Here is a 27,055-nt window from a genome sequence, read left to right on the forward strand (position 1 = left end):
TATTTGGGTTTGGGGAAGCATATGTTGGCCAAGAGAAAATGTTTGTATCAAATTTATAAAGAATGTGTCTGAGAACTCTCAGCATGCCTGTTCATAGTTCTCAAAAGAGATCCAGGGCCCATTCTTTTCTATGACTATGTTGATCTATTGAGTTGGGGAAACTGTTGTTGTTTGCCTCTATGCAAAAGATAGCAAATGGAGATTCTAGCAATTTCAACAAGTGCTTACATAAAGACGCAACATTCAGGAAGAATTTAATGTATTTTTAGCTTTTAAAATATTTGATTTAGCAGCAGCAACAAGGAAGAAAGCCAAAATCATGTGTCTTTGGCATATTCTTTGTGGGTCACAAGCAAGTTTATTGCAAATGGCTGTGAGGTCCAAACAACCACAGCTTGGCTGCTGCTTGATTGAAAATATTGTCTTGGAACCAGATTGTTTTCATGTAATCCTTCTACTATATGTGTGTGAGAGAGAGGGAGACAGAGACAGAGAGCAATCATAAAGTACTGTGAAACATAATAAGAAATTATTGTTCAACTCATGATTTTGTTATGTTGTTTAGGATGGGATTAGAAGCTTTAGTAGAGTCTTATGCATTCTGGAGACCTTCACTGAGGACACTTACATTTGAAGATATACCTGGGATCGCAAAACAAGGTATGAATCTCACTTGGGAACCTGAAGAATGCTAACGATTACTTACTCACTGAGGGTGCAGACTTCCTCCCATTTTGGTCATTGGAAAAATTTACATTGATTTGAGCAGATTTCACCTTTAATCGCACAATGGCACAATAATACAGTACTCAGCAATTTCAGAAATTTCATACATGAAAAAAAATATGTGGTTATCATTAACAACGCATTTCTGTGCATTCTTGGAAGTAAACTCCATAGAGTGAATGGGGTTTACTCCTAGGCAAGTGTGTATAGCACTTCAGCCTAAATATAATAACAGTGCTCTTTTCACTGTTATGGGCATAAATATAGCTTGTACTCTTATAATTTAATTTCAAAATTATTAATCCATGTTGCAGGGCTTACTAACTGATGTACTCGTGCATCAGTCTTGACATGTGAGCCAAACTAGAGTCAACCAGTCACATTCTGTACGTGGCAGCTGGTGAAAATGTTTCTTGAAATGCAAATAGTACCTTCTAGGAGAGGACTTTTCTCTGGACTGTGGCAGGAAGAGAACTTCTCCCTTTCCAGGCCACCTCATACATCTCTGAGGTTCGCATGCTTTTCCTTAGCGGCTGTTTAAGCCACCAAAAAATGGTCCATGCCAATTGCATTCTTGCACGTAACCTCATCTCAAGCCATGGCTAGCTTAGCTGCAAGTCAAATAAATGTAAAGCTACAGCTATGGCGATAATCAGAAACAGCATGACTTGCAGTGTGTCCCATCTACTTCAGGGGTAGGGTACCAGAAGTGGCCAACCCTCCATGGGCCACTTTGACAGCTGGGTGTTCTCATCCATATGTCAGTCACCTGACATATGATATTACGAGATTTAACATTCAAGCTGCAGTTGCAAAGGAAGAATTGGGAGCACACTTCAGCTGCACTCCTGATTCTTCTTTTGCAAGTAACAAATTTTCCTGGGCCTGTCAGCATATGATGCCAGGCATGGGAAAGTTGGTGCAAGTCATCCAAAACAGCCCAGAAAGCTAGCCACTGAAGCCTTGTGGACTTATTTACACCTGGTGCAAGAAGTCTCTCTCTGCCCTGCACAATGGAACAAGTATGTCAAGGTTTCTTCCATCTCTGTCTTGCAATTGCCTCTTCAATTAATACTTGCAGCTACAGCTACAGCTGTGGTGGTACAAGAAAGCCAGGTATATGCAACTTAATCCCAGGCTTCATTGCTCCATCGTAAAATGCTAAGCACCTCACACTTCTGGGGGCGGGTATGGGATCTATACTTTTACTTACTTATATACTAGTACTCTACAATAAATAATTCAGGTCTCTGCCCAAAAGCAGTTTTTAATCTGAAACTAAACAGAAAGAAGGAAAAAGGGACAGTAGGTAATTGGGACCAGTTATATACAGATGTGGTTCACCCAATTTGTGATGCTAGGCTAGTGCTGAACTTGGGGAGATGCAGGCTCAAACCTCTCCTTACGGGGTGAGCCAGGCCAGTTGCTCGCTCTCTTTTACCCTAACCTCTGTCAACTGTCCTCAGGGATTTTGTAAGAACTAAAAGGCGGCAGTGGGGGGAGAGAGACAGAGGCATATTTACCAGTCTGAGCTTTCTTAGATGGAAGGGTGGAATAAAAACACAAATAAATTAACCATGGATTTCCAATCTCCATTTGTATATTTTGAGAGCCTCTTCAGTTAAACAAAACAGTGAAAAAGCTAAACTGGCCCTAAGCAAATGGTATGTTCAGAGTTCATTAGAGGCCCCCCTGGATTAATGTTCAGAACATGATGAGATGAGCAGGAAAAATTGCTGTCCATACCAAATGCTGAAAATTGATCTGGGAGCAGTCAGAACACTGCTTCACTGCACTGGTAACTTGTACCGTGCCTGGAGTTTTCCATGTGCTTTGGGTTAGTTTTTTTTGTCATGGGTGTCAGCCTTTAGTCATATTGAGCCACTTACCTCCCACAAGAAGAGGAAGATATAAGGTTACCTTTATTTTGCCAGCAGTTGATTCAAGATGCAAACAAAACAATTCCTGATTGATATTTTAATTTTTCTTGTTGCATTTATGATTAGGTGTTATTATTTCACTCGGGTTTTAACATTCTCAATTAGTATGTCCTGCTTAGCTTGCTGGCTAGTTGAACAAATTATGACACTTTGCCAATTCTAAGCCTGAATTGCTACGTAATTCAGATATTACACATTGACTTAAAAAACGGGTCTCAGCTGAAAGTTCAACTTTAGTAAATGTGTCTTCAGTAAACTGCAAAAACTGATGTATTGCAAATCTTATAAAGCCCTTTCTATGAATTTTGCAGTGCAGTTCTCCAGTCAAGTAATGCATAGAAAAACATATATGCTTGGGTAAAGTGTCCACCAAAACTGTACCTATTTGTGAAATAACATACCAGAATGCAATATACATACACATATATACATACATATACTCTTTAGCCCTGTAAAAACCTCCCCAACACCTTTTAACGACAATCTCTAGTCTTTAACATAACCAGAACTCCAATCTTCCATGCTAAGTCATTTCAGAGATATATTCAACAACAGCAAAATAATAGACAATAAGGCAAGAAGTTATTTTCTTCTTCTAAAATCATTTGCTTCAGAATTTCCATAAAAACCCTGCACTAGAATATAAGCATAGGCAAAAACTCCAGGGTGATTCAATTTTGTGAAAACTATGTGGGGAAAATGAGTGTGCCAGAAGTATTTTTTTGATAGGAAGTTAGTTTTGGATCTGAAATCTGCATTATAGAGATACTGATGTAGACGTCCCTTAGGACTTTGCTTGGTGTTTTTCATTCCATATTAATTGCTAGGGATTATGGTGATGTAAAATAAATACCCCTCCTAAATACCTAAAGGAGCAGAGTTAGAAGAGAGATACCATTTTAATAAGTTTCCTACTAGCTATGTATGGCTTTGTGAAAAAGAATCTTCTCTGTATTTCCTCCTTTTGCTTAGGGCCACACAAGCTGGTGTTAGCAGGTGTTTAGCATTAGAAAGAGAGCCCAAGAAAACTCTTCCATATGATACACTTCCCCATCTTCTTGGCTTGACATCCCCTTTAGAGAGTGTACCGGTGTCCTGTGGTCTTTAAAAGAAATAGGGGAAAAAAATCTAATTGCCCAGGCATTGGGACTTGGGAAAGGACCTTTGACTCCTCCTTATGAGATGCACTGATCCGGATTCCAAAATTAATGAGAAAAACATGTTCATGTAATTAGTTCTAAGGGCTTCATGTGACTTTGCATAGCTGATACAAAGTGTAGCCTAAGGCAGACGTGGACAGATGCAAGTGGAGTTAAGGCTTTTAAAAAGTAAATTAAAACAAAAAAGTACCCGCCACTGCCATAGGAAGTATCCCCCTCTGAATAATTTCTGCCACCTCCCAAAACCACTGGATTCCCCTCTCCCCAAAAGAACTGTCCTTAGCAACAATAAATGTGTCGCCTGTGAATGGGCACTCCGTGTTGAACTTCGAAATTCACCAGCTGAGGCCAGGTAAAATTGAGCTGATTGGGCTGGAAGAAGACTCGGAAAGTTTGCTCAAGGGCAGGTTACCTAGCAGAACCCATGTAAACACACCTTGGTATGAATTACACGTGTGAACTAAAAATAGATATCAGAGTTGCTACAGATTGGAGTCAGCACAGAGCTCCAAAACTGGCCAGCCGTACTGCACAAGGGGAGGAGACTGACAACAGCTTGCTAATGACTTGTATGCCAATCTAAAGGCAATGTGGCCAGTGGACTGCAGTCAGTTTCTGCTTAGTGGAAGCTCCCCCCCCCTTCCCCCAGTCCAATCGCGTATGTGTGTGTGATTGTGCTGAGAAGCACCATGAAAGCCATCCAGCCCTATAAATGCATTGTAGTTGCAGCAGTGTGAAATGGTGTAACTAGAAAGAGTTGGGCAGCTCCGTGACCCTGCTCGACAAACACTCCAGCCTCAGGATTGATTGATTGATTGATTGATTGATTGATCACATTTGTGTACCACTTAATCATTAGAATTTCTAAGTGGTGTACCTAAATAGTAATTTAAAAAATCTAATGGATTTGCTATTTGGATTAATGGATTCTTCTATACGTATATTTTTTTTAAATGCATGCTATCCCTAGGGGGCAGGATTCCACTAAACAGAAACTTACTGCAGTCCACTGGCCACCTTGCCTTTAGTGGACTTAAAGCGGTGTATAAAATTATGTATGAACAGAGAGGTTTTCTCCCTCTCATAGTACCTGAGCCACACAGAGATGCTGAATCCTGGAAGGTTCGGGGCACACAGAACTTTTCCCATTTTTAAACTATGGAATTTGCTCCTACGAGACGTAGCGACGGCCATCATCTTGGATGATGTTCGGAGGGAGTTAGATATGGATAAGGCTAACCATATATTTGAGAAAAGTCAGAGGCACTATGCCTCCAAATACCAATTTCTGGGACCCATAGGTTGTCTTCCTTGTGGCCTTTTCAGACACCTCTGGTTGGCCACTGTGAGAAGAACATGCTGAAGTAGATTGGTGTGATCCAGCAGGACCCTTCTTCCGTTGTTTATTATCAGTCATCTTGCTTGGAGCTTCAGTATTGCTCTTTGAGAATTGCATTGTAGAAATATGTGGGTCTATGGGGGGGGGGAGGAATGGCTTTCCTTCAACGAAAGTAACTTTAATACTTATGTCCTAAGGTATAGTTGTACTGTAGCTGTACCATTTGAAGGGGGGAAATCTGGATTAAAATCCATCCTTAGCCAGGAAGTTTAATGGGTTACTTTGACAGATTGCTGATATAGATCAGTCTAACTTACCTTACAGGGGTTTTGTCAAAAGAAAAGAGTGCAATCCTATTTAAGCCACCTTGAGGTTCGAATATGTATGTAATAAATAATTCTCTTTTCCTAGGATGCCATTTTATACTTGGATATTTTTCTTCTTCTAGGAAATGCTGGCTCTTCTACTTTGCTCCAGGGAACCGGAAATGGAGTACCAACCACTCACCCCCACCTGCTCCCGGGGTCCCCTTGTTCTTCTCCTGCCTTCCACCTTGCTCCCAACACTAGCCAGCTCTGCAGCCTCGCTCCAGCTGACTACACAGCTTGTGCCCGTTCCGGTCTAGCCCTTAACAGATACAGCACTTCCTTGGCCGAAACCTACAACAGGCTTACAAACCAATCCAGCGAGACCTTTGCAACCCCAAGGACTCCCTCCTATGTCGGTGTGTCGGGCAGTTCGACCGTGAACATGCCTGTGGCAGGCAGCGACGGCGATGCATTCGGCTGCCCTCAGACAGGCTTATCGATGCAGATTTCAGGGATGTCTCCGCAGCTGCAGTATATCATGCCCTCGCCGTCGGGCAACGCCTTCGCTGCAAATCAAACCCACCAGAGTTCCTACAACACTTTCAGGCTGCACAGCCCCTGTGCTCTGTACGGATACAACTTCTCCACGTCCCCCAAACTGGCTGCCAGTCCTGAGAAAATCGTTTCTTCCCAAGGAAGTTTCTTGGGGTCGTCGCCAAGTGGAACCATGACCGATCGGCAGATGTTGCCCCCTGTAGAAGGAGTGCACTTACTTAGCAGCGGGGGGCAGCAGAATTTCTTTGACTCCAGGACCCTAGGAAGCTTAACGCTGTCATCATCTCAAGTATCTGCACATATGGTTTGATAAAGCCTTTTTAAAACAAAAGTACATTGGTTTCTACAATGTATTTCCTTTTTGGGATTATGCTAAGGTGATTAATGTGCCTAGTAAGGTGTTTATGCTTTAAAAAAAAAGTCATCAAGGGAAGTTTGACTTAATCTTTTGACTTGCCTATCGGCAGATATTTGAATATGTGCTCGTGTTCAGAGTTAAGCCGCGTTTGTTTGCAGAGCAGCCCATTTAGTTTCCTGGTAGCAATAGACTTCATTTTATAACACGTTTGGCCATATGCAACAAATTAAGAAGGGCTTCCTGCAGCACTCTTTCCCCCCACATCTTTCCCTCTTTAAAGAACAAAACAACACTCAGGTCTGATTTAGATGAAACAAAAAACACTTTTAAAATATATATAACTACCATTTTGTAACAGCTGTCCTTAAAGCGTTCTTACCACAACGTGCTGGTGCCACAATGCACACATTACTTCTCTGTTGTAAGAGAGATAATAAACATATGTGGGCTTGCATTAGGCTTAGTTCAGAAGTCTGTCAAATATTCTAAATAAAGGGACAGGATGATCTCCCTTCTCAATCTTTGTGGTGTATCTGGCTTCTCATGGGCACACCATTGCTTTGCGAACTCCAGGGAGCACTATGAAGAGACAACGACCTAAATTAAGCATTGGAACAGGCAACACGGCCTATTTTTCTGTACAGAATGAATTTAAAGGAGGCTTGCTCCATGTGAAGAGAGTATAAAGATGATAGAGATTTTTATATTTTAAAATATTAAATATATGTTTGCAAATATAAAAGACAAGGCAGGACTTCTACATATTTCCATAAGCTTTCTATTTAAGAATGGTGTTAGGAACAGTAGCCGAATGGTGGAGAGGGGCAGTGGCACTTGCCTGAGCTGGTAGGTGGGTCACTGTTGCTTAAGAGGAAGGAGAAGCGGAGGGGCAAGGTGCTAAGCAGGCTGGCACTCTGCAATTTGTATCAGCAGGAACACCATATTGGCTCCTCCATTGCATTTGCCCAGTGACCTGCCTGCTGCCTTGCCCTCCCTCCTGGTAAGGAGCAATGATGTACCTGCTGGGGCTTGAAGTAAGCATAGCTACTATTTCCCACCATCCACTCCAGGGTGCTGTGGAAAATCACCCTTTCTGTTTCTGTAGTTCTACAAATCGTTTGCTCACACACCTTTGTCACAGTATAGCTAAGGCTGCAATCCTATGTGGTACACCTTACAAGGAAGCCCCACTGCACAGTGGTGCTTACCTCTGAGTAGACATGCATGATATCACACTGTAAACCTTACTGCTAGCTTGTATTGAGTGTGCTCCCAAGAGCAAAAGAACGTATTGCGTAGGTTTGGGTCATCTGAAGCCTCTACTTTCCACGGACAGTGCCTTGCAGTGTGTTGACAGACTTCTGCCACATCTTGTGGTGACACTGGCAACTGGTGTAATGCAAGGAGCTTCAGTCAGAATGTAAAAATGGCCATGCTTCAGAGGATGTGCAGAAGCGGCAGTGTACATTTCTTATAACCTCTTCGAAACCCTACAAGTATGACGTTTCTAGTTGTGGGGTAAGAAACCTAAACTGTACACATTTTCTGCTTGCACCACCATGGGCAACAGTTGTTCCCCTTCAATACGCAAAACTTTAGCATTTCCTTGCCCCCATCCCAACAAACACTTGATTATAATTTTTTTCTCCTGATCATTTTCTGAGTATTTGTTTTGCCCGTGGACCTTAAAAGGAAGAAAAACATCCACGAGACACAATTAAAATAACTATACCGCTGTGCTATGTACAATACTAGAACTGCAACTGCAGAAGAAACTGTTCGTTATCCTTTTAGCAATCTTACATCTTCAGAGCAGTGAAACGAGAGCAGAAGTATTCAGGTCCAGAAATATTGTGTCTGGCTATTCCAATTGCAGGTAGGATTTGTTCAGACTTAAGCAGCGGCTCTTGTCAGATAAGTTCTGAGAAGTTCTTGTATCCGTTATACCTGGTATTTTGAATTTGTGTGCCCAATTTTAAACTTGAGCCACATTCCTGTATAAGAGGTTGGGATCCAAAAAGCCTTGTGAATGAAGAGGAAGTGTTTCCACAGGTTCATAGGGCTGGTGTCAAGAGTTTCCTTTCAGCAGCATCTTTTCACCACACTTTGGACCCTACTCTGGGGAGACCACCAACTTCCAAGATTGGCTTTCTGAAGGCTGTGAGTGGCTACAGTGGGAAGGGCAGGAAATATGCACAGTGTTCTATGCACGGCTCTTTGGATCCTGGCCAATGTTGTATGGTTCCTTAAACCCATAATATCAACTTTGCTTGTGAAGGTTTATGTTTCATGCATTAGAAGTCTACTCGGTTAACCTGCATAACTGTAAATCTTGAAGTATATTGTGTGAACACTCAGCAAGCAAAATGTCATAAAAGCACATTAGGTTTATAGTTCTGGACCCTCTTACTGTAGCAGCAAACCCTTGTTTCAGTAGGATTTCTACTGAAGATGCAGGATCGTAGTTCTAAAAGTGTTGGCATGACAGAAATGGTTGTGCCAATAAGTGGAAGCAAATATGGCACCGCATATGATGTTAAACGTGTATCTGAATTGCAAAATTTGAATTTAGGATTCTGGATGAGATTCTCCTTGAGTTTGGATGTCTCATATCAGTGTCTTACACGTTTCTATTCTAAGGTTGTCAGATATCCTGAACAATTGTTTTATTTGTTGCATGAATGCTGTTACAAAGGCAGTCAAGTTTCAAATAACAAAAATATATTAAATAAGATCCCTGCATTGCAGGGGCTTGGGTTAGATGATCAGCTCTACAATTCCGTGATTCCAATACAGTTACAAGGAATCCTGCTATAATTGAAAACATTAATATTTAAGTTACACGAAATCTTAAATGGACATAATGCTATATTTAATTTTTTAATGCAAATGAATTATATGCTGCCACCTTAGAGGAAACTATGCTAAGAAGTGATGGGGCAAAATGGACCGTGAAGGTCAAGGTCATGCTGTCTTGTAGCAAAAAAATGCAGCACAACTGAACCCCCTGGGTATGTATGCACAATTATAACAGTATCTGCTTTGTAATTTCTATTGGATTTCCATTATCCTGCCTTTTTTGCAACATTTCCCCCCCTCGTATATTAATAAAGCCATGGTATTATAATTGAAACACCTTTTCTCTTAAAATGCAGTTGCTGCTGTACATAGTAAATGGTGTATGATTACAAAGTCCAGCTTTTCATGGAATATAATGAATGCCAAATATGCAGTATATCTGTAATTATATATAGCTGTATTTTGTTTTTTAAAGCCACAGAAATGATATTAAAGTGTGTACCTAAAAACACTTTTTATTAAATTTTGAAAATAAAAATCCTTTAAAACCAACAACAACCCTCAACCTACAGCCATCCTCTTCGGAAAAGTGTCGTGCATTTTGACTGCGTGTTACATTTCTTCTTGAGGAACTCTCAGTGTGATATATCTTCCTGTCACTTTCTCCCTGCAGGGTGTTAACATTTTAATATGGTAAACGTAATACAGGAGTGGAACCGCCCGCCTCCTTAGCTATGTTTAACATAGCGTGAGACAAGAAAACCTTAAGCACCTGGTACAAGCTTACCTTTGGAGGTGGCAATCGGAACTCATAACAGGAATTCTGTACAAGGAAATTGTGGTCTGACTCTACAGCCTTCTAGGCATGGGCAGTGGAAAATTGTGGTGTAAAGAGAAACCATGTAGCAAACCATGGGAGAGATTTTTCCCCCCATAATCCGGTCTCAATATGCTACTAAAATTCGGGTATAAATGCAGCCAGCTGCAAGCTGCAGAGGAATGGGGCTTTGCAGTCACACAAGACAGGAAAACCCCCATGTTGCTGTAGAATATGTAATGGCTGCATTATTAAAGGTCTCATCATGATCCATTTCCCTCAAAACACTTGTCTCAGGTGTAAAAGTTGAGGAAATAAGTACCACTTGGATGTCATTAGGCACACAGTTGGTAGGCTTGCGGAGCGAGAAATATATGTGGAGTTCTTTTACGTGCTTAAATTTAAACCTGTTGCTATCTGTCCCCTCTTGTCATTTGAAGGTGAAGGTTGTGATAAATGTTGAGCACATGAAGAGTCTAATGCAGGCAGCCAACCAGCGACGTTTTTATTTTGGAACACAGGAATGAATGGCTTGCCGAGCTGAACTAGCCCCTGACAGACCCTTGCTATTTTGCCACATGCCTGAACTCATTCCAAAAGATGTGACGATAGGGTGAGAGCTGTTTATCGGCCAGATCTAGAAAATTAACACATGCATGTTCCACTTGGCTTCTCCCTCGCTCTGCACCCCCCAAGTATATGGTCTGCTTTTGCTGCCTGATAAAAGGAAGGAAAGATATGACTCTGCTCTCCAGATGTTTTAGACCACAGCTCACATCAGGCCAAGAACATGGTCAATGGTGATGGGAGTTGTCCTCAACATCTGGAGGGCACCATGTTGGCTACCCTTGACTTAAATGTTGCAGAATATATTGATTCACTGGCAAATGTAAGCAATGGATGATTGCACCACACTCGAGGAGGTGAGGAGGTAGAAAATGGCATGGTGGCAACCACATTAGCAATATCTGTTATAATATGCTGGAAACCCCTTGAAAACACAGCTATTGCTTCACCCGGCTAAACCAGGTGGGGGTAGCCAACGGGTCTCAAATTCTAGGTGACTTAGGGACTTAGGATAGGCTCCCATGGATTGAGCAGATGAGACCAATAGTGGGCCCAACACTCCAGAAGGTGGTTTCTTTACATGCTGTAGAGGGAAGTGAGGGGCAGATGGGGCTCATCAACCTGGAGAAGGAAAGCTCTGATCCTAAAGTTCTGTTGCCATGCAGAATATCTTCAGGAGAAGAAAAGGCTAAGGCGTAAGCCCTACACTAAATATAGCTCTCCTGAAATCTGGCAAGATTCAAACCCCACCCCTCATCAGGCAGGGTGAATATGCCTGCAAATTTCAAACAAGTCTGCCAAAAACAAAGGTATACAGGTAGATTGTTCCTCTATATCTAATCTTAAACCTTTTCTTTAAAGATTGCCAGCACAAAAAAAGCCTGGACCTATTTGCTTGTAATTTTGTAGGCTTTATCCTACCTACTTGATGACCTGCAAATTTCATTTACTTCTGCAAAAAAACCAAACCAAATACTGAAAGAGAGGATGAAACTTCATCTCCGCCCCCCAAATTGGCCTTGGCCCCCAAGCCAATTTTTCCAGCCTCCAAAGTACTCAATATCAAGGTGAGCCATTTCCCAAAGTGCTGAATCAAGATCTTGTGGTCTCTAGTGTAATATACAGCACACAACTTCGGGTATTTTGATGACACATCTTTCCATTTAGTTTTTTGTGTCAGCTACTACTGAGTTATAATATTAGACTGTAGATTTCAAATTGTATTTTCTTTTATAGTAAGCTGCTTTGGACATTGGGGGGGGGGGGCGTGTATCTAAATAATTTAACAAATTAGTAGCTAGTAGAGGTATCCCACATTGGGTAAATAGGCCTGATGCTGATAGGAATTTCTACACATGATCATGTGTCTCATAGAAGGCAGCTAGCGAATCTCCTCAGAGATCACTTTGCTCTGACAAAATTTCCTCAAGTCTTTTATTGCCTATCACTGTTTCTGACATAATCATTATATATGTGTGTCAGTGCACTACCTTGGGGGCCAAAGGGCCTTTTGGTCAAAAGGCAGGCGTAAAAATAAACTACCTACTTTTATCCTCCATGGTAACTGTTCTGAGTCTGCCCTGCATCACCAAGTCCTTAATATACTATGTGTCATATGCTGCAGCGCTTCATTCCCTGCTTCACGAGTGTATGGGATGGATAGTATGTATTACTGACTGTCACAGAAAATGGAAGGTTTCCTTGAAGTTGCTTTCACCTATGCAATAGGAAAAGAGACATCAGGCTGGGGAGAGTCCGCTCTAAGAGTTCAACAAATTGGCCTATTACTTTATTTCCCTCTCAAACGTTAACATTTTTGCCCAGGTTTGGTAAAGCAACTTAAGAGGAAGAGGTGCACAAATAAACAGATTCATGGACATATCATGTTTTGCACTATTATTGTAGATGTTCTTGTAGACTATGGTAATCAGGAAATCTACACAGTCACAACAGAGGGGGCAAAGCACACTAAATGGTTCTCTTCAGTAGGTTTCACCATCCTGGTGCACCCCTGATGTCATGGACTGCAACTGCCTGACCATGCTGTCCGGGGCTGATGAGAACCGTAGTCCAAAGCATCTGCAATAGAAGGACAACTGGAGGAACCCCAGTGTGTTGCACCAGCTTTACAAAGTGATCCATGTAGGATTGCATGAGGCAGCTACACTCATCATCCTTGCCGCGTTTCTTGTGCTTGTGAAGTGAAGAACTGGGAACAGAACATACTGTCTAAATTTCCCACAACCGTGCTCCAATGGACTGTGCTTCTGGCAAGCTTGCATTGAGCCAATGGACTCCAATGTGATGATTTCCTCATGCTCTAAACCGAATCAAGTTGGTGGTTGCAGCTACTTTTCTAAGCTGCTGACTGTCGCGTAGGCTTACAGTAGGTGAGTGCAGCAGCGGAGCACCAGGAATGGATTCTGGACAGCTTTCCTGGCCTGTTAATGGTTGGCAGAGTATTTGATGACAGTTGCAAGAATCCGATGCACAGCAGTATCCTTTACAGCAGTTTAATCTTTGTCATCAAATCCTCCAGCAGCCATGATTAATAGCAGCACTTGAGCCTAGTTTGAAAGTTGTATATTTGGCAGCTATGAACTTTGATCTATGGTTTCACTTTAAAGAATCATTATGACACAAACGTCTCCTGTGATCCTTCCCTCTAATTAAACCACACACAAATACAACATGGAGAAATCTGATGCTATTGATATAAGCTCTGTGTTTATTACGATATTTTAGGCACTTTATTAAAGTGGACTGTCCTTCCCAGCAAGATAGTAGATAAGCTCCCTAAGAACAATAATATCAACCAGAAGCATCACAAAAAGGAATTTCCCAAGGCCAGAGTTGGCTTGAAATTGGCTCTGTTGGTTTATACAGCACCCAAAGCTCAGTTAAAGGCTCAGGCTTTTTAACCCAAGCTGACATTAGTTTAATTCAATGATCCCAGCTCTTGGGCAGGCTTTTCCACAAACCATTTCCCTTTCCCCGACTGACACACAGTAGCTACCCACAGAAAGCAGAACTGTGGCCGGGACAAATGTACAAATGCATCCAGCACCAAGCTACAAAATGGCTGCTCACAGGGGTGGCCTTGCAAATACGGCAACTATTCACAGCAGCTGCCCACTAGACAATGCAAAAGAGAGGCCCACAGAAATGAACCATTTTGTCGGTCGCACACTGTAACTGCTCACCAGCCTGGAGCCTGCACAACACAGTTTTGCAGAGAGACGCAAGCACCGACATGCATACAGCACCTACATGCAGAGGTGTGCACAGAAGCAGACTGCATATATGTGCACACAAGATGCCCACACCTAGTTCAACCAACCACAGCGTCCATGATAGACAGCTGCACAAACATGCTTGGCAGCCAGCTGGACAGATGCACACAGCAGCTGCCCCACCCCATGGTGTGCCCCAGCAGCTCGGAAACATCCACAGAGTGACCCAAAAGCATCTACCCACCTACAGTAGTTGCCTGCACAAGCAGGCACAGCAGTTGCCCATGCACACATCTACAACAGCAGCTCAAATGAATGCACAACTCCATGCGGTGGCTGCCTACACTACTGCACTCCGCATCTGCCCATAGTAGCTCCCCACACAGATATGCACAGCAGCAAACAAATGCATCTGGCTTGGCTATCAGGAAGCATGGTCCACCCATATAAAATACTAGGCTCTCCCATTCCCCCCCCCTCCTTTTAACTTTTAATAATTAATTAAAGTGTCTGTTCCTAACTGGCCCCCTTCTTTAAGAAGACAACAGAAGGGCATGCTCTGGATTTATTAACCATATTAAGATGCTTGCTATTTTATCTTCAACTCCACTATAATTATTCTAGACTCTGAGTTGCTCCCCCCCGCCATCATGGGGAGAGAAAAAGGAACACAGAAAATCAGAAGCACACCCAAAGACACTGGGAAAAAACAAACATAAAAGTGAAGTATGCATAAGATCCAAAAATGCACAATAAGATCATACAAGAAAATGCATAATGCAAAAATACTACATTCCCATGAAATCCTCTGCATGTTTAGTTGGATGCAAATCCCACTGTGTTCAACTGGGCTTACTTCCAGGGAGTGTGTATACCTCAGACCTGGGCCAAATGCAACCCTCCAGACATCCATATCTGAACTTCAGGACTCTCCCTTGGCCACACGATTCAGGCTACAGATTCCACTGGTCTGTTCTGCATTGTCCTTGAGTGCCTCTGGCTGGCTGTGATGTGTCTCACTGACCTTTGTCAATGCCTTTTGTTTGCCTGGATGTAGAGGTGTGTATATGGGATTTAAAAAAAAACCTATGACTTTTGCATGGCCTTACTGTAGAAAGGTAAGAGTCACATCTGTTGCTCCATCCACTTTCGCCTTTGGCTCCACGCAATATTGGCATGCAGCCCTCAGAAGACTGACTGGCCGTGAGGAATGCAGCCCCTGGGCTGAAATAAGATTCACTGCTCCATATATGTATGTATGACTGAAGTCACATAGCAACTGGCCTAAGGTCACCCAGATTGAGAATTACGTGGGGCCTCACGCCATCCATTTATTTACTCTATAACATTATCTGGACAGTGTCCATGTGACAAGAGAAGGATGAAATTACAGGTACACATAAGTAATACAAATTACTGATAAGCCTTCTCTCCCAGTCAACAAGTTCAGCAAAGGTGCAGAAGTCCGATTCACCTTTTTCTTTGACTGAATGTGACTTAATATTTTACCATTGTCTATTCTATTTTTTTATTTGAGCATAGCTTTTGTATCATTACTAATTAAAGTTATAAGCCAGTCTTTAAAAAAAGAAAAGTACCTTAAAGCAACTTACAGCAATATAGCACAAAACAGAACAGAACCCCCCCCCCCAAAACATTTTAGGTAATAGGGTGTCTTTAATTTAGAAGAAAGGCACATGCAGCTTTACAGGATATTTTCTTTGTTGCAAGTAAATTGTTATGTTACAGTTTAACCTTGTCTGGCAAAGGAATGGAAGTTCTGGCAAAAAGAGGCTTCCTGTGACTTTCCCCACATATCTGAAACTCGATCCATTTGGTCCAGGACCAATCAAACCCACAGATTTTCTCCAGTGACCTCAGTGAAGGGTAAATTAATTGCACTCATCGGTGCCCGTAAGTGGTGTGTGTGCCGCAGGTGCTTCTTCAATCACCAAAATGACAACATATGTATGGCATGAACGCAGCCTTTTTCTTTTCTGACACCTCTGTACAATCAAAGTTTGAAACCCGGCTGGAGCTCCTTTAAGACATCCTGGCCCCAGTGCTGTCAGCCATATGTTCCTCCATCAACTGGAACTACAAACCCCTGTAACTGTATGACTTACGCTGCGCTCCAATGTAGCCTGTTCTGCATTGGCTTTGACTGACAATCTTTGGTCATTGCTACAGATGCCAGAATTTATTTCTTTGAAGTCTTGTGTATTGGAGGCTTGGGGGGGAAGGGGGGAGGGGAGGGGAGGTGCTTTCACGTTATGTTTTGCATAAGCAGGTTTTGCGCAACATCTGTCACAGCTGTGGCTGATGCACTGACGTCCACTTTCCGTTGTAGTCTATCTTGCTAAATTAAAATCAGTGATGAGGTAACTGAATACACAAATCATGCAGCACAGTTGTACTGACCTGGAGCTTTTTGTGGCTGGCTTCAGTAAATGCAGCGGGAGGAAAGGAGGAAACGTCAATGTCCGGACCTCTGGATTTTGGGTCAGCAGACGATTCTGTCACTTCAAGGAGGAAATACAGGATGTTGCAGGGCATGGCTGGCATTCTGTCACTCAATGTAGCAATGGCTTTCTAAGAGGGTTAGAAAAATTCCTGGAGGATAAAGCTATCAATGGCTTCTAGTCACAATGGCTGTATGTGAACCTCCAGAATCAGATATGGTATGCCCATGAATACAAACTGATGGGGAACAAGAGTAGTAGTAGTAGTAATTTATTATTTATACTCCGCCCATCTGGCTGGGTTTCCTCAGCCACTCTGGGCAGCTTCCAACAAAATATTAAAAATACAATGAATCATCAAATGTTAAAAACCTTCCTAAGCTGGGCTGCCTTCAAATGTCTTCTGAAAGTAAGATAGTGGGGGAGAATATTGCCCTCATATGCTATTGCCCTCATATTCTGCTTGTGGTCTTCCAATAGGCAACGGCTGGCCACTGTGGGGAAAAGGAAGCTGGACTAGATGGGTGTTTCCTCTGTTCCAGCATAGTTCTGTTTATGGTGAACCATGGCCTTCTTCTTTAAAGTGGTCTAGTGGCAACACACAAGCACACGCACACCATTGTAGCGGCATCATTTGAAAGATATTTTTGCACTCAGAACTTTCCAGAGAGATGTCTAATCATTTCCTGGCCATTAAGCACCATCAAAAAGCCATCAACCACTCACCAGTACTGGTTTGGCCAATGCCAGCATTGTTTCAAGGCAATATTTTGTGGCAGCTGCAAAGCAATGGCTTTGGTTCACGTCTTGTGGGTGCTTGTTCCTCTGTGTTGCTTGACATTGGCCTGTGCAATTTCTGTGACTGCTTGACTATCTGCTTTAAAAAATTGCACCATTCTGGGATGCTATTCTGTTCTCATGCTTCTGTGTCCAATGACTTGGGATAGGAGACTAATTCAATTCATTTCACATTTAGAGGTCTATCTAATTTGCCCTTGCACCATTGCACTTGATTCTTGCATCGTTTCCTGAAACAGACACTCGCAAGTACAACAGGACCTCTGTAAAAATTCTATTACAGTCCCAGGGTCAAAATTATGTAAAACCGAATACCAATTAACCACTCTTCTGATTTCTTCTCAAAATCATTCCCCAAGCTGCCAAAACCCTGCAAGGGTTCCAGATGTTTGTTTGCAGTGTCAGGTGTGATTTTCATGGGGGGGGGGGATTACCAGCAGGAAAAAGGTTAAGACAATTTTTCCACTACTGCACTTCAACTGAAATCCATAGTCTTCTGAATGTGCTTTTTGATGTTAAAAAAAAACAAAACAAACAAACACCAAACTGTTGGGTCTTTAATACATGCGTGCATGTAAAGGGCAATTTACATGTTAGGGCCAAAAGAGAGAAAATGACAGGAGATCTATTATCATGCCTCCCACTTATATTTAGAGGGCAGATAGTACTCACAGGGTGTGAGCATTGATTTGGATCTGGAAAACTAGAAGGAGAAACATATTAACCTTCCCCCAGCAGCACAACCCTGATCCAAATCGCACCTTGCCCTTTTGAAAAAATATGTGTGAACTCCCACTGTCTTATCTAGTTACACCCTTAACATACTTCACTGAAAGGAAATATCAGAGTTGACCTTTTTGTTAATTAAGCTTCGGCAGGACAATCCTGCAAATGTCTACACAGCTCACCTACCAATGATTGTGTACATATTACTGACTTAAAATTCAGCTAGGGCATTCTTTCTATCAACTTGGATCAGAACAGGTTTGAGAGGGAGCGCATCAAAACATGGTATTTCATATAAAACACCTGGACAGATAAAGGGAAGAAATGAATTGTGACTAACATTGTGTATGTACACCACTTCCTAAATCAGTATCAGGAGCACACTGGAGTAAATAGGAATGTGTACTCAGCCTGTGTGTGTTCTAAACAAGCCACCAAACTGAAAACGGTGCACTTTGATAGCACTGACAGAATCATTGAAATTTACTATGTACATGGAAGTCACTCACACACAGTGACCGCAACACTTCATGGCAGAGTTTCCATGCTGGAGAATAAGCAAAAAGCCACTTTTTGATGTTAGCTTGCTGGCAATTGTTCCACTGTTTACAATAACGCAACTTGATTGTTCATGTGGTTGTGGTATAAAATAGATGTGCAGACTTATAAATGGTTCTAGTAATATTGGAACAGCAAGAGTTGCTCTAAATTTGAGACACTGAGGCTAAACTTGAACCTTTAATGAGTTGGGAAGGGCTGGACAGAGTTGTATAGTTATATGCCGTATGCCAGAACACCACCTCATACCATTTGTTGTTAAAAATTAAGGGCCATAGTCTGCAGCAATGGACACCCTTGCTCAACCTAATAGCCTTGAGTATTACATATGAAGCACAGAATTGACTATGTCCCACTTCAGAGTGGCAAAAGACCTCATATGTCATAGATGTGCTGAACAGAGGGGGAAAGGCATGTGCCTCTGGCTGTTCCTGGCTTACTAACTAGAGCTGAATTGGATTCCACTTACGACACAAGGGGGATTCTCCAACCCAGTCCTATGAGCTGCTTGTGAAAGTGGAGTGCCTAAAAGACTCGGGGTTTTGGAGAGACTGACACTTAAGTAAGAATAGCTTGGCCGTGCTCCAGAGTTTGCAACAAAAGGGAACAGCAACGCACTATGCTGTCTGACAGAAGTAAGAAAGCAGAGCTGTTGAAATGACAGACATGATTGCTAAAGTCTGCTAAAGAGATAACAACACTTCCACATGAGAAGGAGGGTGAGGAGAGAGAAAGAGAGAGAGAGAGAGAGAGAGAGAGAGAGAGAGAGAGAGAAGAAAGAAACCCAGAGCAGCTGTTAGACACAAAAGGATCTTTGGCTGTGATAAAGAATTTCTCAGCAGGCGGATAATTAGACAGAATCCAGGCACCAGTCAGCAATCAATGCCACATTACATGAATAGAAAATAAAGAAAACCTAAGGAGAACCTGTTTTCTTATTTTAATTTATTGCCCACCCTTCACCTTAAGGGCCTAGGGTGGATTACAGCAATTTAAAATACAACACAGAAGGGACATGAATGTTTCCCCCCATAAATACAGTTCACGTCATAGTACAAAGCATGTTTGCTATGGCTGCATGTTCTTCCGTATCTTGGTTATACTGAAGTAAATGTTATGTGTGGCTTCATAGATACACATAAGATGACAGCTGTGGGCATGGGATGTGCAAAAGGTGTGCACATTTGCACCATCCTTCTTGCTACCTCATTACACCTATGCAGTCACAGGGATCCAAAGACCTCCGCAAGTATCACAAGGGGTTTGTTTGCCTTCATTGAGAGCACATTTATTTCATGAATGGGTGAATTCTTAAGGCCAGTCTTTCAAAAACTGTCAGACATTTTAACCATAAAAAGATGTGGGAGAAAGATTGCTGCTGCTGTCATCTGTCTGTCTTGAATGACAATGGAGTGTGCCTCTGGGGGTGAAAGCCAAACTGTTGCGTTGGCAGCGCCAAAGTGACCTCTCCAGGGTGCAAGCCTGGGTGATGTGTATGAAGGTCCTGGCTACCCAAACAAGACTCCTCTCTTGGCCTTGCTGATGTGGTCCAAAGGACAGTAGAAAAATATGTCTGGCACAAGCTTGGCTGCAGGAGCTGCTGGATAGGAGTACAAGGCGCCATCCAACTGCCTTAGAAACTCCACTCTGGATTTGTGTAGGGTTTATTCCTAAGCCTTTTCTTCTACCAAAGATAGCCCACAAGGCAGTGAAGGTTAAGGTCAGGGTTTTCCTTCTCCTAGATGGGCTACCTTCCTGGGTTGATGAGCCCCACCTGCCCCTGACTTCCCTCTACAGCATGTAGAGAAACTGCCTTAATGACCATTGGACCCGCTTATTGGTCTCATCTGCTCAATCTGCCAGAGCCTATCTTTGCATGCCGGGAAATGCAAGCGTTTGAGACCCATTGGCTCCCTCACCTGGTGCAGTTGGCCAGTCGGAGTCATCTCCCAGGGTGTAGCTGCTGTTGCATGCTGACAACATCTATGAGCCACTAGGATTGCTTTTTTTACAATCTAAGCCAATTATGCTTAACACATCTACATGGAACACGAGGCACTGAAATCAGTGGCTCTGGCTTCCTGGTACATTGGTTCATTTCAGAACTCTGAATGTTCCTGTGCAGATAATGTCTCTGTCTCTCTCATATAACTCGTGCCTGCATATGTATTTGACAACATCTCATCAACATTTGGAGAGAGATCATGTTCATACTAAGATTAGGATGCGCTGTCCCTGCCTGGAATGTCACTTGATAGGTTCCAGCAATGCTCTTCCCTGCCCTGCTTCAAGCACTTCGACATTTGCTGATGACTCTGTGGATAACTGGCATGATTTGCGATGTGCTTCTTAGCAAGCTGAGCAGCAGAATACACTAATGTGGAGAGATTTGTAGCCACCAGAAATAGAAACTTCTGCAGACAGCCCACTCATCTTGCTGCAGTTCCCTTGCCTTTTGCCTTCAGCACAACTCACTTGGTGTTAGATGAATGTGTAAAGATACAGTGGAGATTTCATGATTCAGTTGAAAGATTCCATTTTGACACTATCTTTCAGCAATTTGTTTCAGAGTGACACCCAGTATTGCTTGTTAACAGCATGTTTTGTTAAGAAGCATATCTCAAGAGAGGTGTCCATTTCCTTGCTCAAACAGCTTTTGAGTTTTTCGGAGCATCTAGGGACCCCTGCAGACTGGTGTTTTTGTGGGTGCATTCTGCAAAAGGGCACACATACAACAACAGTGCAGTTGTGGTGGATTTAAGCTGGCTCATTCAAATGTCATTATGCTTTATTAGTTGCATTAGCGATGCTCCCCCAGCTTTGCCACATTATTGGAACCGGGACGGTCAACAAAAGCAGAGGGGGGAACAAAAAAACCAGACCGCTTGTGGTATAAACAGTTACAGGATTTAAGCAGGAACATAGGGAACGTGTATTCATTGAAACAAAGTAGTATATCCACCCTCCAACGTTTGCAAGCACAAACAGTATTGAAAGTAGGGTAGAGCTTAACCTTTCTACAGATATAACTACCATTATGAGTACAAATACAGTGGTACCTCGGGTTACAGACGCTTCAAGTTACAGACGCTTCAGGTTACAGACTCCGCTAACCCAGAAATAGTACCTCGGGTTAAGAACATTGCTTCAGGATGAGAACAGAAATTGTGTGGTGGCAGCGGGAGGCCCCATTAGCTAAAGTCGTACCTCAGGTTAAGAATAGTTTCAGGTTAAGAATGGACCTCCAGAACGAATTAAGTTCTTAACCCGTGGTACCACTGTAATCATGAACCCACAATAAAAAGGATGTCCGGAGAGGGTGGTTGTAGCTCAGGAAAAGAGGTTTTAGCTCAATCCTGAAGCCTGTGTTGGCATGCAAAAGTCACAGAATAAGGTAAAAGATAAAGGACCCCGGACAGTTAAGTCCAGTCAAAGGCTACTATCTCACTGTCAGGCCAAGTGAGCCGGTGTTTGTCACAGACAGCTTTCCGGGTCATGTGGCCAGCCTGACTAAACCGCTTCTGGCGCAATGGAACACAGTGATGGAAGCCAGAGCACATGGAAACGCCATTTACCTTCCCGCCAGAGCGGTACCTATTTATCTGCTTGCACTGGCATGCTTTCGAATTGCTAGGTTGGCAGGAGCTGGGACTGAGCAACAGGAGCTCACCCCATTGCGGGGGTTTGAACCGCCGACCTTCTGATTGGCAAGCCCAAGAGGCTCAGTGGTTTAGACCACAGCGCCACCTGCATCCAGGTCCCAGCACAGAGCTGGGAGAAACCCCTAGAGAACCACTGCCACTCAGTGTTTGTGGACAAGGCTGACCTTAGATGGACCATTAGCCTGACTTGGTATAGTGTAGCACACTATGTTGCTGTGCATTATATGGGGAGATTATCCAAAGCATGGACAGATAGGCATTTTCCTGCAGGGTTGTGCTTCCTTGCAGGAGCTCCAGAAGCAGCAAGTCACTCCTGCTTTTTCCATTGCAGCTTTGGCCAAGTGTCCACACAAGATACATGCAATCCCAGATGGCATATTGAAGTGGCCCTGAAGTTAGTTCTGGTTGCCTAATGAATTACTGACAGCACAATGCCTTCTGTTCTGAAATTAAGAGATCAGTGAGCCTTGCTCCCAAAGAAGTGGAGCTAGGATTGTACAAAATGGTGCATAAGCTAAGAAAACCCTAAAGACCAAAATGGTAGAGCCTAAGCCTTTTACACTTGTGAATGCCATTTCCTTTTAAGAGTTGCAGAACACACAAGAGCTCTGTCAGAAAGAAAGAGTTGCCAGTTAGGGTGATAAAACTCTTAATTAGGTTAGCAGAACAGGGTGGGGGTGGTCTACAAGCCAGTGGAGTTTTGTTCTTCAAATCAACTCTTTCCTTCTTTCTTTCTTTCTTTCTTTCTTTCTTTCTTTCTTTCTTTCTTTCTTTCTTTCTCTTAACTTACTGTTTTCTTATGGGAAAAACTGACATTAAAAAACCTGAATACAGTAGATTGTGGGTATTTTACACTCATAGATGTCACAGCTCTGGATGACTTTGTCCTGTCAAGCTATGCAGCAGCAGCGATTCCAGCGATTTCCAGCGATTTCCAAAAGGAAAAGGATAATCAATACCCCTCCCCCTCTACCCCCATATCCTTTTTAAATATCCAAAGGGCCACCCATGTAGGCAGCTGCCATGTTTGGCTGTCAATCAGAGACATAAAATCTGAGCCAGAACGGGATAGAAATCCTTTGCAGGTTGTGTAGAGACAACTAATTTTAGCCTTGGGATGATATGAAAAATGATTGGGCCAGGCACTTGTCCAAAGCACAGCAAGGGTTGTGGCAGCATGATGACCAACAACTGCATAAATATGAGATGGGCCACGGCTGTGGGAAGAGTTTCCACAAATTATTTGAAGCGAGAAGTTACCTCCTCTCTCTCTCTTTATTTTTCCAGTTCTTTGGTCTAAGACTATTGAAATGTGGTGCTTCTGTCAGTTGCTTCCATGTCTGGAGTGATTTTTACAAGCATCTCTTTTTCAGCATCAACATGATGAGGATATGGTCGTTACTTTTTGCAGGGTTAAGACTCTCCTCCCTGCAAGAGAGGGGAGTGGTTGTGGCCAGGAGCCGGACTCCGCCTCAAGCAGGGGGTGTTTGCCCCCTGCCTCCCACTCACCTGGCTGGCGCCCACGCCCTCCGTCAGGCACCCAACCAGGTGCCTTCAAGGGGGCGTGTACAGCAGCCTGAATTGCTGCGGCGCCAGCCTCCAGCCCTCACTTTTGTTACTATTATTTTAGTAAAATATGTTCAATGCAGCTAGTGCTGGATCCTGCACTAGATGGGACATGCCTGATCCAGCAAGCCCTTTTTATGTTCTTATTTTCTAAGTGAAATGGCTACATTTGGAAATATTGCAAATTGCTCTACGACTGAAAAATCAGAGCATTTGGAAATATTGTAAATTACTCTGCGATTAAAAAATTAGAGCCTTCCTATAAAATAATCAACTGAGACTCTGATGATCAAGCCTTTTTTTTTCTTCCAGAGCTCATTGGAGCTCAACTCTGGCACCTCTCAGGTGGGCACAATTGCCATTCAAAGAAAACAAGGGAGAAGTTCATTGTGAGCTCCAGCACCATTTCCCCCTAGAAAAATAGCACTGCTGAAGATCAACCTGGCAATAAATGGGTCATGTTCAAGTTTCTCCAGTCCTGAGTAAAAACTGCATTTTAAAATAGCACTAAAACTGACTCTACCTCTTCATTATTCCAAGCACGGTACCTATTGTTTACAGGAACTTCATTATATCTGCCTTCTTAAAGGTTTAAGGATAAGGCATTAAAGCACCCAAGGAAGAAACTTCCCTGTATTTTGGAACAGATATCCAGTTTAAATAAGGCGTCCCATTCTTAGAATTAAGACACGGCAAACCTAGTGACCCAGACGAACAAGATCCCTGGGCTGTCACATACAGCTGTTGTAGGCTGATATCTATCCATCTCTGTTTACCAATGTGGTAAGGCAGAGTACAGAAGAACTGCTGAACTGTGGACTTCATCTTTCAAGTGGGAGTGCAGTCCTGTATAAGACCACAAGTAAATCACCATTTGCTTTCCCAACTCACAGCACTCTGACCTCAGTTTTTTCACGCTCATCCACTCCAGAACCACCCTCAAACACTACTTTAGCTCAGAGAATGAAAATGAGACGTAGAGTAGAAATCTCAACTGTAATGAAGTCAAACAATTTTCATCACCCCAAACCACCCAAAGCTGAGGGAAGCTACCACCTGCTCCAGCACTCTGCTCTTAAATGGCAGGTTTGAAACTAGGCAGAAGCAGAGTCTACTTCAGCATCGTTCCCACAGGTCATTCCACTGTGCAGCTCCTGATGTTCAGCAAGTAACAAAGCATTTTTGTTAAGGAAGCCATGTTGTCTTCAAGATAAGTCTACCTCCCAAAATGAATTCAACCTTGGGGGATATTTTCATTCAACACTGAAAAGAAGTCTGGGTTAAATGCTTTGACCCAGTCCTCAATGCTAAATGACCAATGGCATGGAGAGTGGTTTCATGGGATATATTAAAGTTTTCAAATACTCAAGCACTTCCTCCCTCACACCTGAAAAGGAATGAAAAGGCGGAGGATGGTTTCATGAGCTGTATCAAAACACCCGAATACTGAGGCAATTGATAACTCCCTCCAATTTTTTTTAAAAAACTCTGGGCTGAGTACACTGGCCAAATACTAAGCAACCAAGGTCAAGGAGGGTGGTTTCATGAGATATATTAAAGCACCCAAATACTGAGGCAATTTATGTGTCACTCACAAGGGTGGTGAAAGGAATGCCATCATTCTCCTGGGCTGTCATCGAAACATGGCAGCCTGTCTCCATAAGCCAAGTGTCCACATGCCCCCTGATGTGGGTCACGAAGCCTGTTGTGCTTAACTCCTTGCGCTGCCAGTTCCCCTACACACCAGTCAAGATAGAATAACAGCTGATTCACGCATCACTGTCTTGCTTGTACAAGATCTAATCCTGATAAACTTTTGTTACTTCGGTTCATGTGCTGGGCAGAAAAAGTATGGAATCCAACAATTATTTAGAGCCCTCAACAGGGCTCCCCGCCTTTCTCCTGGTCAGTCATATTTGACATGCATGAAATTTGGGAAGTGGGCCTAAAAGCAGCACAATGGATGTTTTTGTTTGACAATCCCTTTATGAAAGATTACAGGTTTAAGTGCTTGCTTTCATTTCATGCAATACTGGCAGCAGATGGAGACATACAAAGAAATCAATTTCAGCTTACTTGCTCTGGTTATTTGGATCTCTTCCCAACTCACTGTTATAGTCCAGAAGCCTAAGGAAAGAAGGAAGAAACAAGATGTATCACTGCTCTGCGATCCCTAAGTACTGTCTTGGATCTTAGTGACCAGAATTTCAGCTTGCTCACAGCTCATTGACATTTGAAGCAAAGCTGTTAATTTAGAAACTAGCAACTGAATGACTATGTTACTTCATCTATTGCAGGAACGTCCAACTGATTCTATTGGTATCAGTTTAAGCTTGCCTCGAGGGGCCAAAAAAATGTTCTTTAAATTCAAGAATCCCCCAAGTTCACCTGGTATATAAATCTAAGCAGTTCATCTGTTTGGGGTGGAGATGTTGTAGTTTTGACACATACAAGAACCCCAATGAAAAAGGTCGCGAGAAAAATTTGTGATATGGTGAGGGAAGGAGTGAAAAGAGTTGCAAACAGAAAGGGGCTGTAATTTCTATCATCCAAGGGAATCATTCCAAAAAGGCTTCTGGGTGTGCTAGAAATAGTGTGCGTCAATTCCCTTCACAGCAGGAAACCTGGGTTCAATCTGTGACTGGGAAAGAGTAAGCTCTTGAGTGTAATTATAGCAAAGTGGAACAAAAATGTATTACCGTTTTCAACAGGCAGCCCTCTGGAGGTAAAGAAAGAGCACTCTTAAAATTATGCTGGGCAGAGCCTATACCCTGCACATATTTCCTCTTTGTCTGTGGCTGGGTCCCAGGGATGAAGTGCTGACTCAGGCTTCCATGTGCTCATAGGTTCTGCTCCCAGGTCTGCACTCAGCAGAGATAGGTAGGTTCATAAAATACTTTCCTTTGCATTAGAAACAATCCAGAGTCTTGCTGCAGGAACACATACGGCGATCCCTTCACTCTCTTATGCACACAAAGGTAGGCCAAATAAAAGCCACACTCACTCAGTGGGACTAAGATGTGTAACTAGACGGTTCCATTACAGGCCCCTAAAAGGCACATTTGAGATACCACACAATGCATGGGTGCTCCTTACAGAGCACAGAAACTAGCTTGGCTTTCATTGCTGTAAAAAGCGAATCAGAGTGTAAAGGAGAACATGAAGATGTCTGCTGGAGGCCAGCAGAGGCTGGTCCTTTAGGGTGAAAGAGGTATTGCCCCACCAAATTCATCTTTCCTTCACCTATGTACCTTTCCCCTTACAACCAGTCCAGAGAGTGATGCTGCCCATCATTGCTCTGATTCTGCCTATCATTAGCTCTGGCTCCACCCACTGTTGAGTGGGGCCAGTCCATGGGAGCACATACATTTAAAGAGCAGATTTTGGGGCTGTTTATGCCCTTCTGGCAATTATCTGCAGTCTGATCCTGGGTATCTCATGTTTCCTTCACAGAATATAATGGAAACGCTCAGGCTCTGCA

The 27,055-nt window shown here is 42.9% G+C and overlaps 1 protein-coding gene across 1 annotated transcript in view; it reads left to right on the forward strand.

Moving 5' to 3' along the window:
• The window catches only part of TBX18 (T-box transcription factor 18), a 36,626-nt gene extending 26,876 nt beyond the window's left edge, over positions 1-9,750 (forward strand). The window contains exons 7-8 of the mRNA XM_028722901.2: positions 566-660; positions 5,614-9,750. Coding sequence (XP_028578734.2) covers positions 566-660; positions 5,614-6,338 — 820 coding nt within the window. The 3' untranslated portion in view covers positions 6,339-9,750. The remainder of the gene's footprint in view (positions 1-565; positions 661-5,613) is intronic.
• The last annotated feature ends 17,305 nt before the right edge of the window (positions 9,751-27,055 follow it).

This window comes from Podarcis muralis, chromosome 3, assembly GCF_964188315.1.
Source record: "Podarcis muralis chromosome 3, rPodMur119.hap1.1, whole genome shotgun sequence".
Lineage (NCBI taxonomy): Eukaryota > Metazoa > Chordata > Lepidosauria > Squamata > Lacertidae > Podarcis > Podarcis muralis.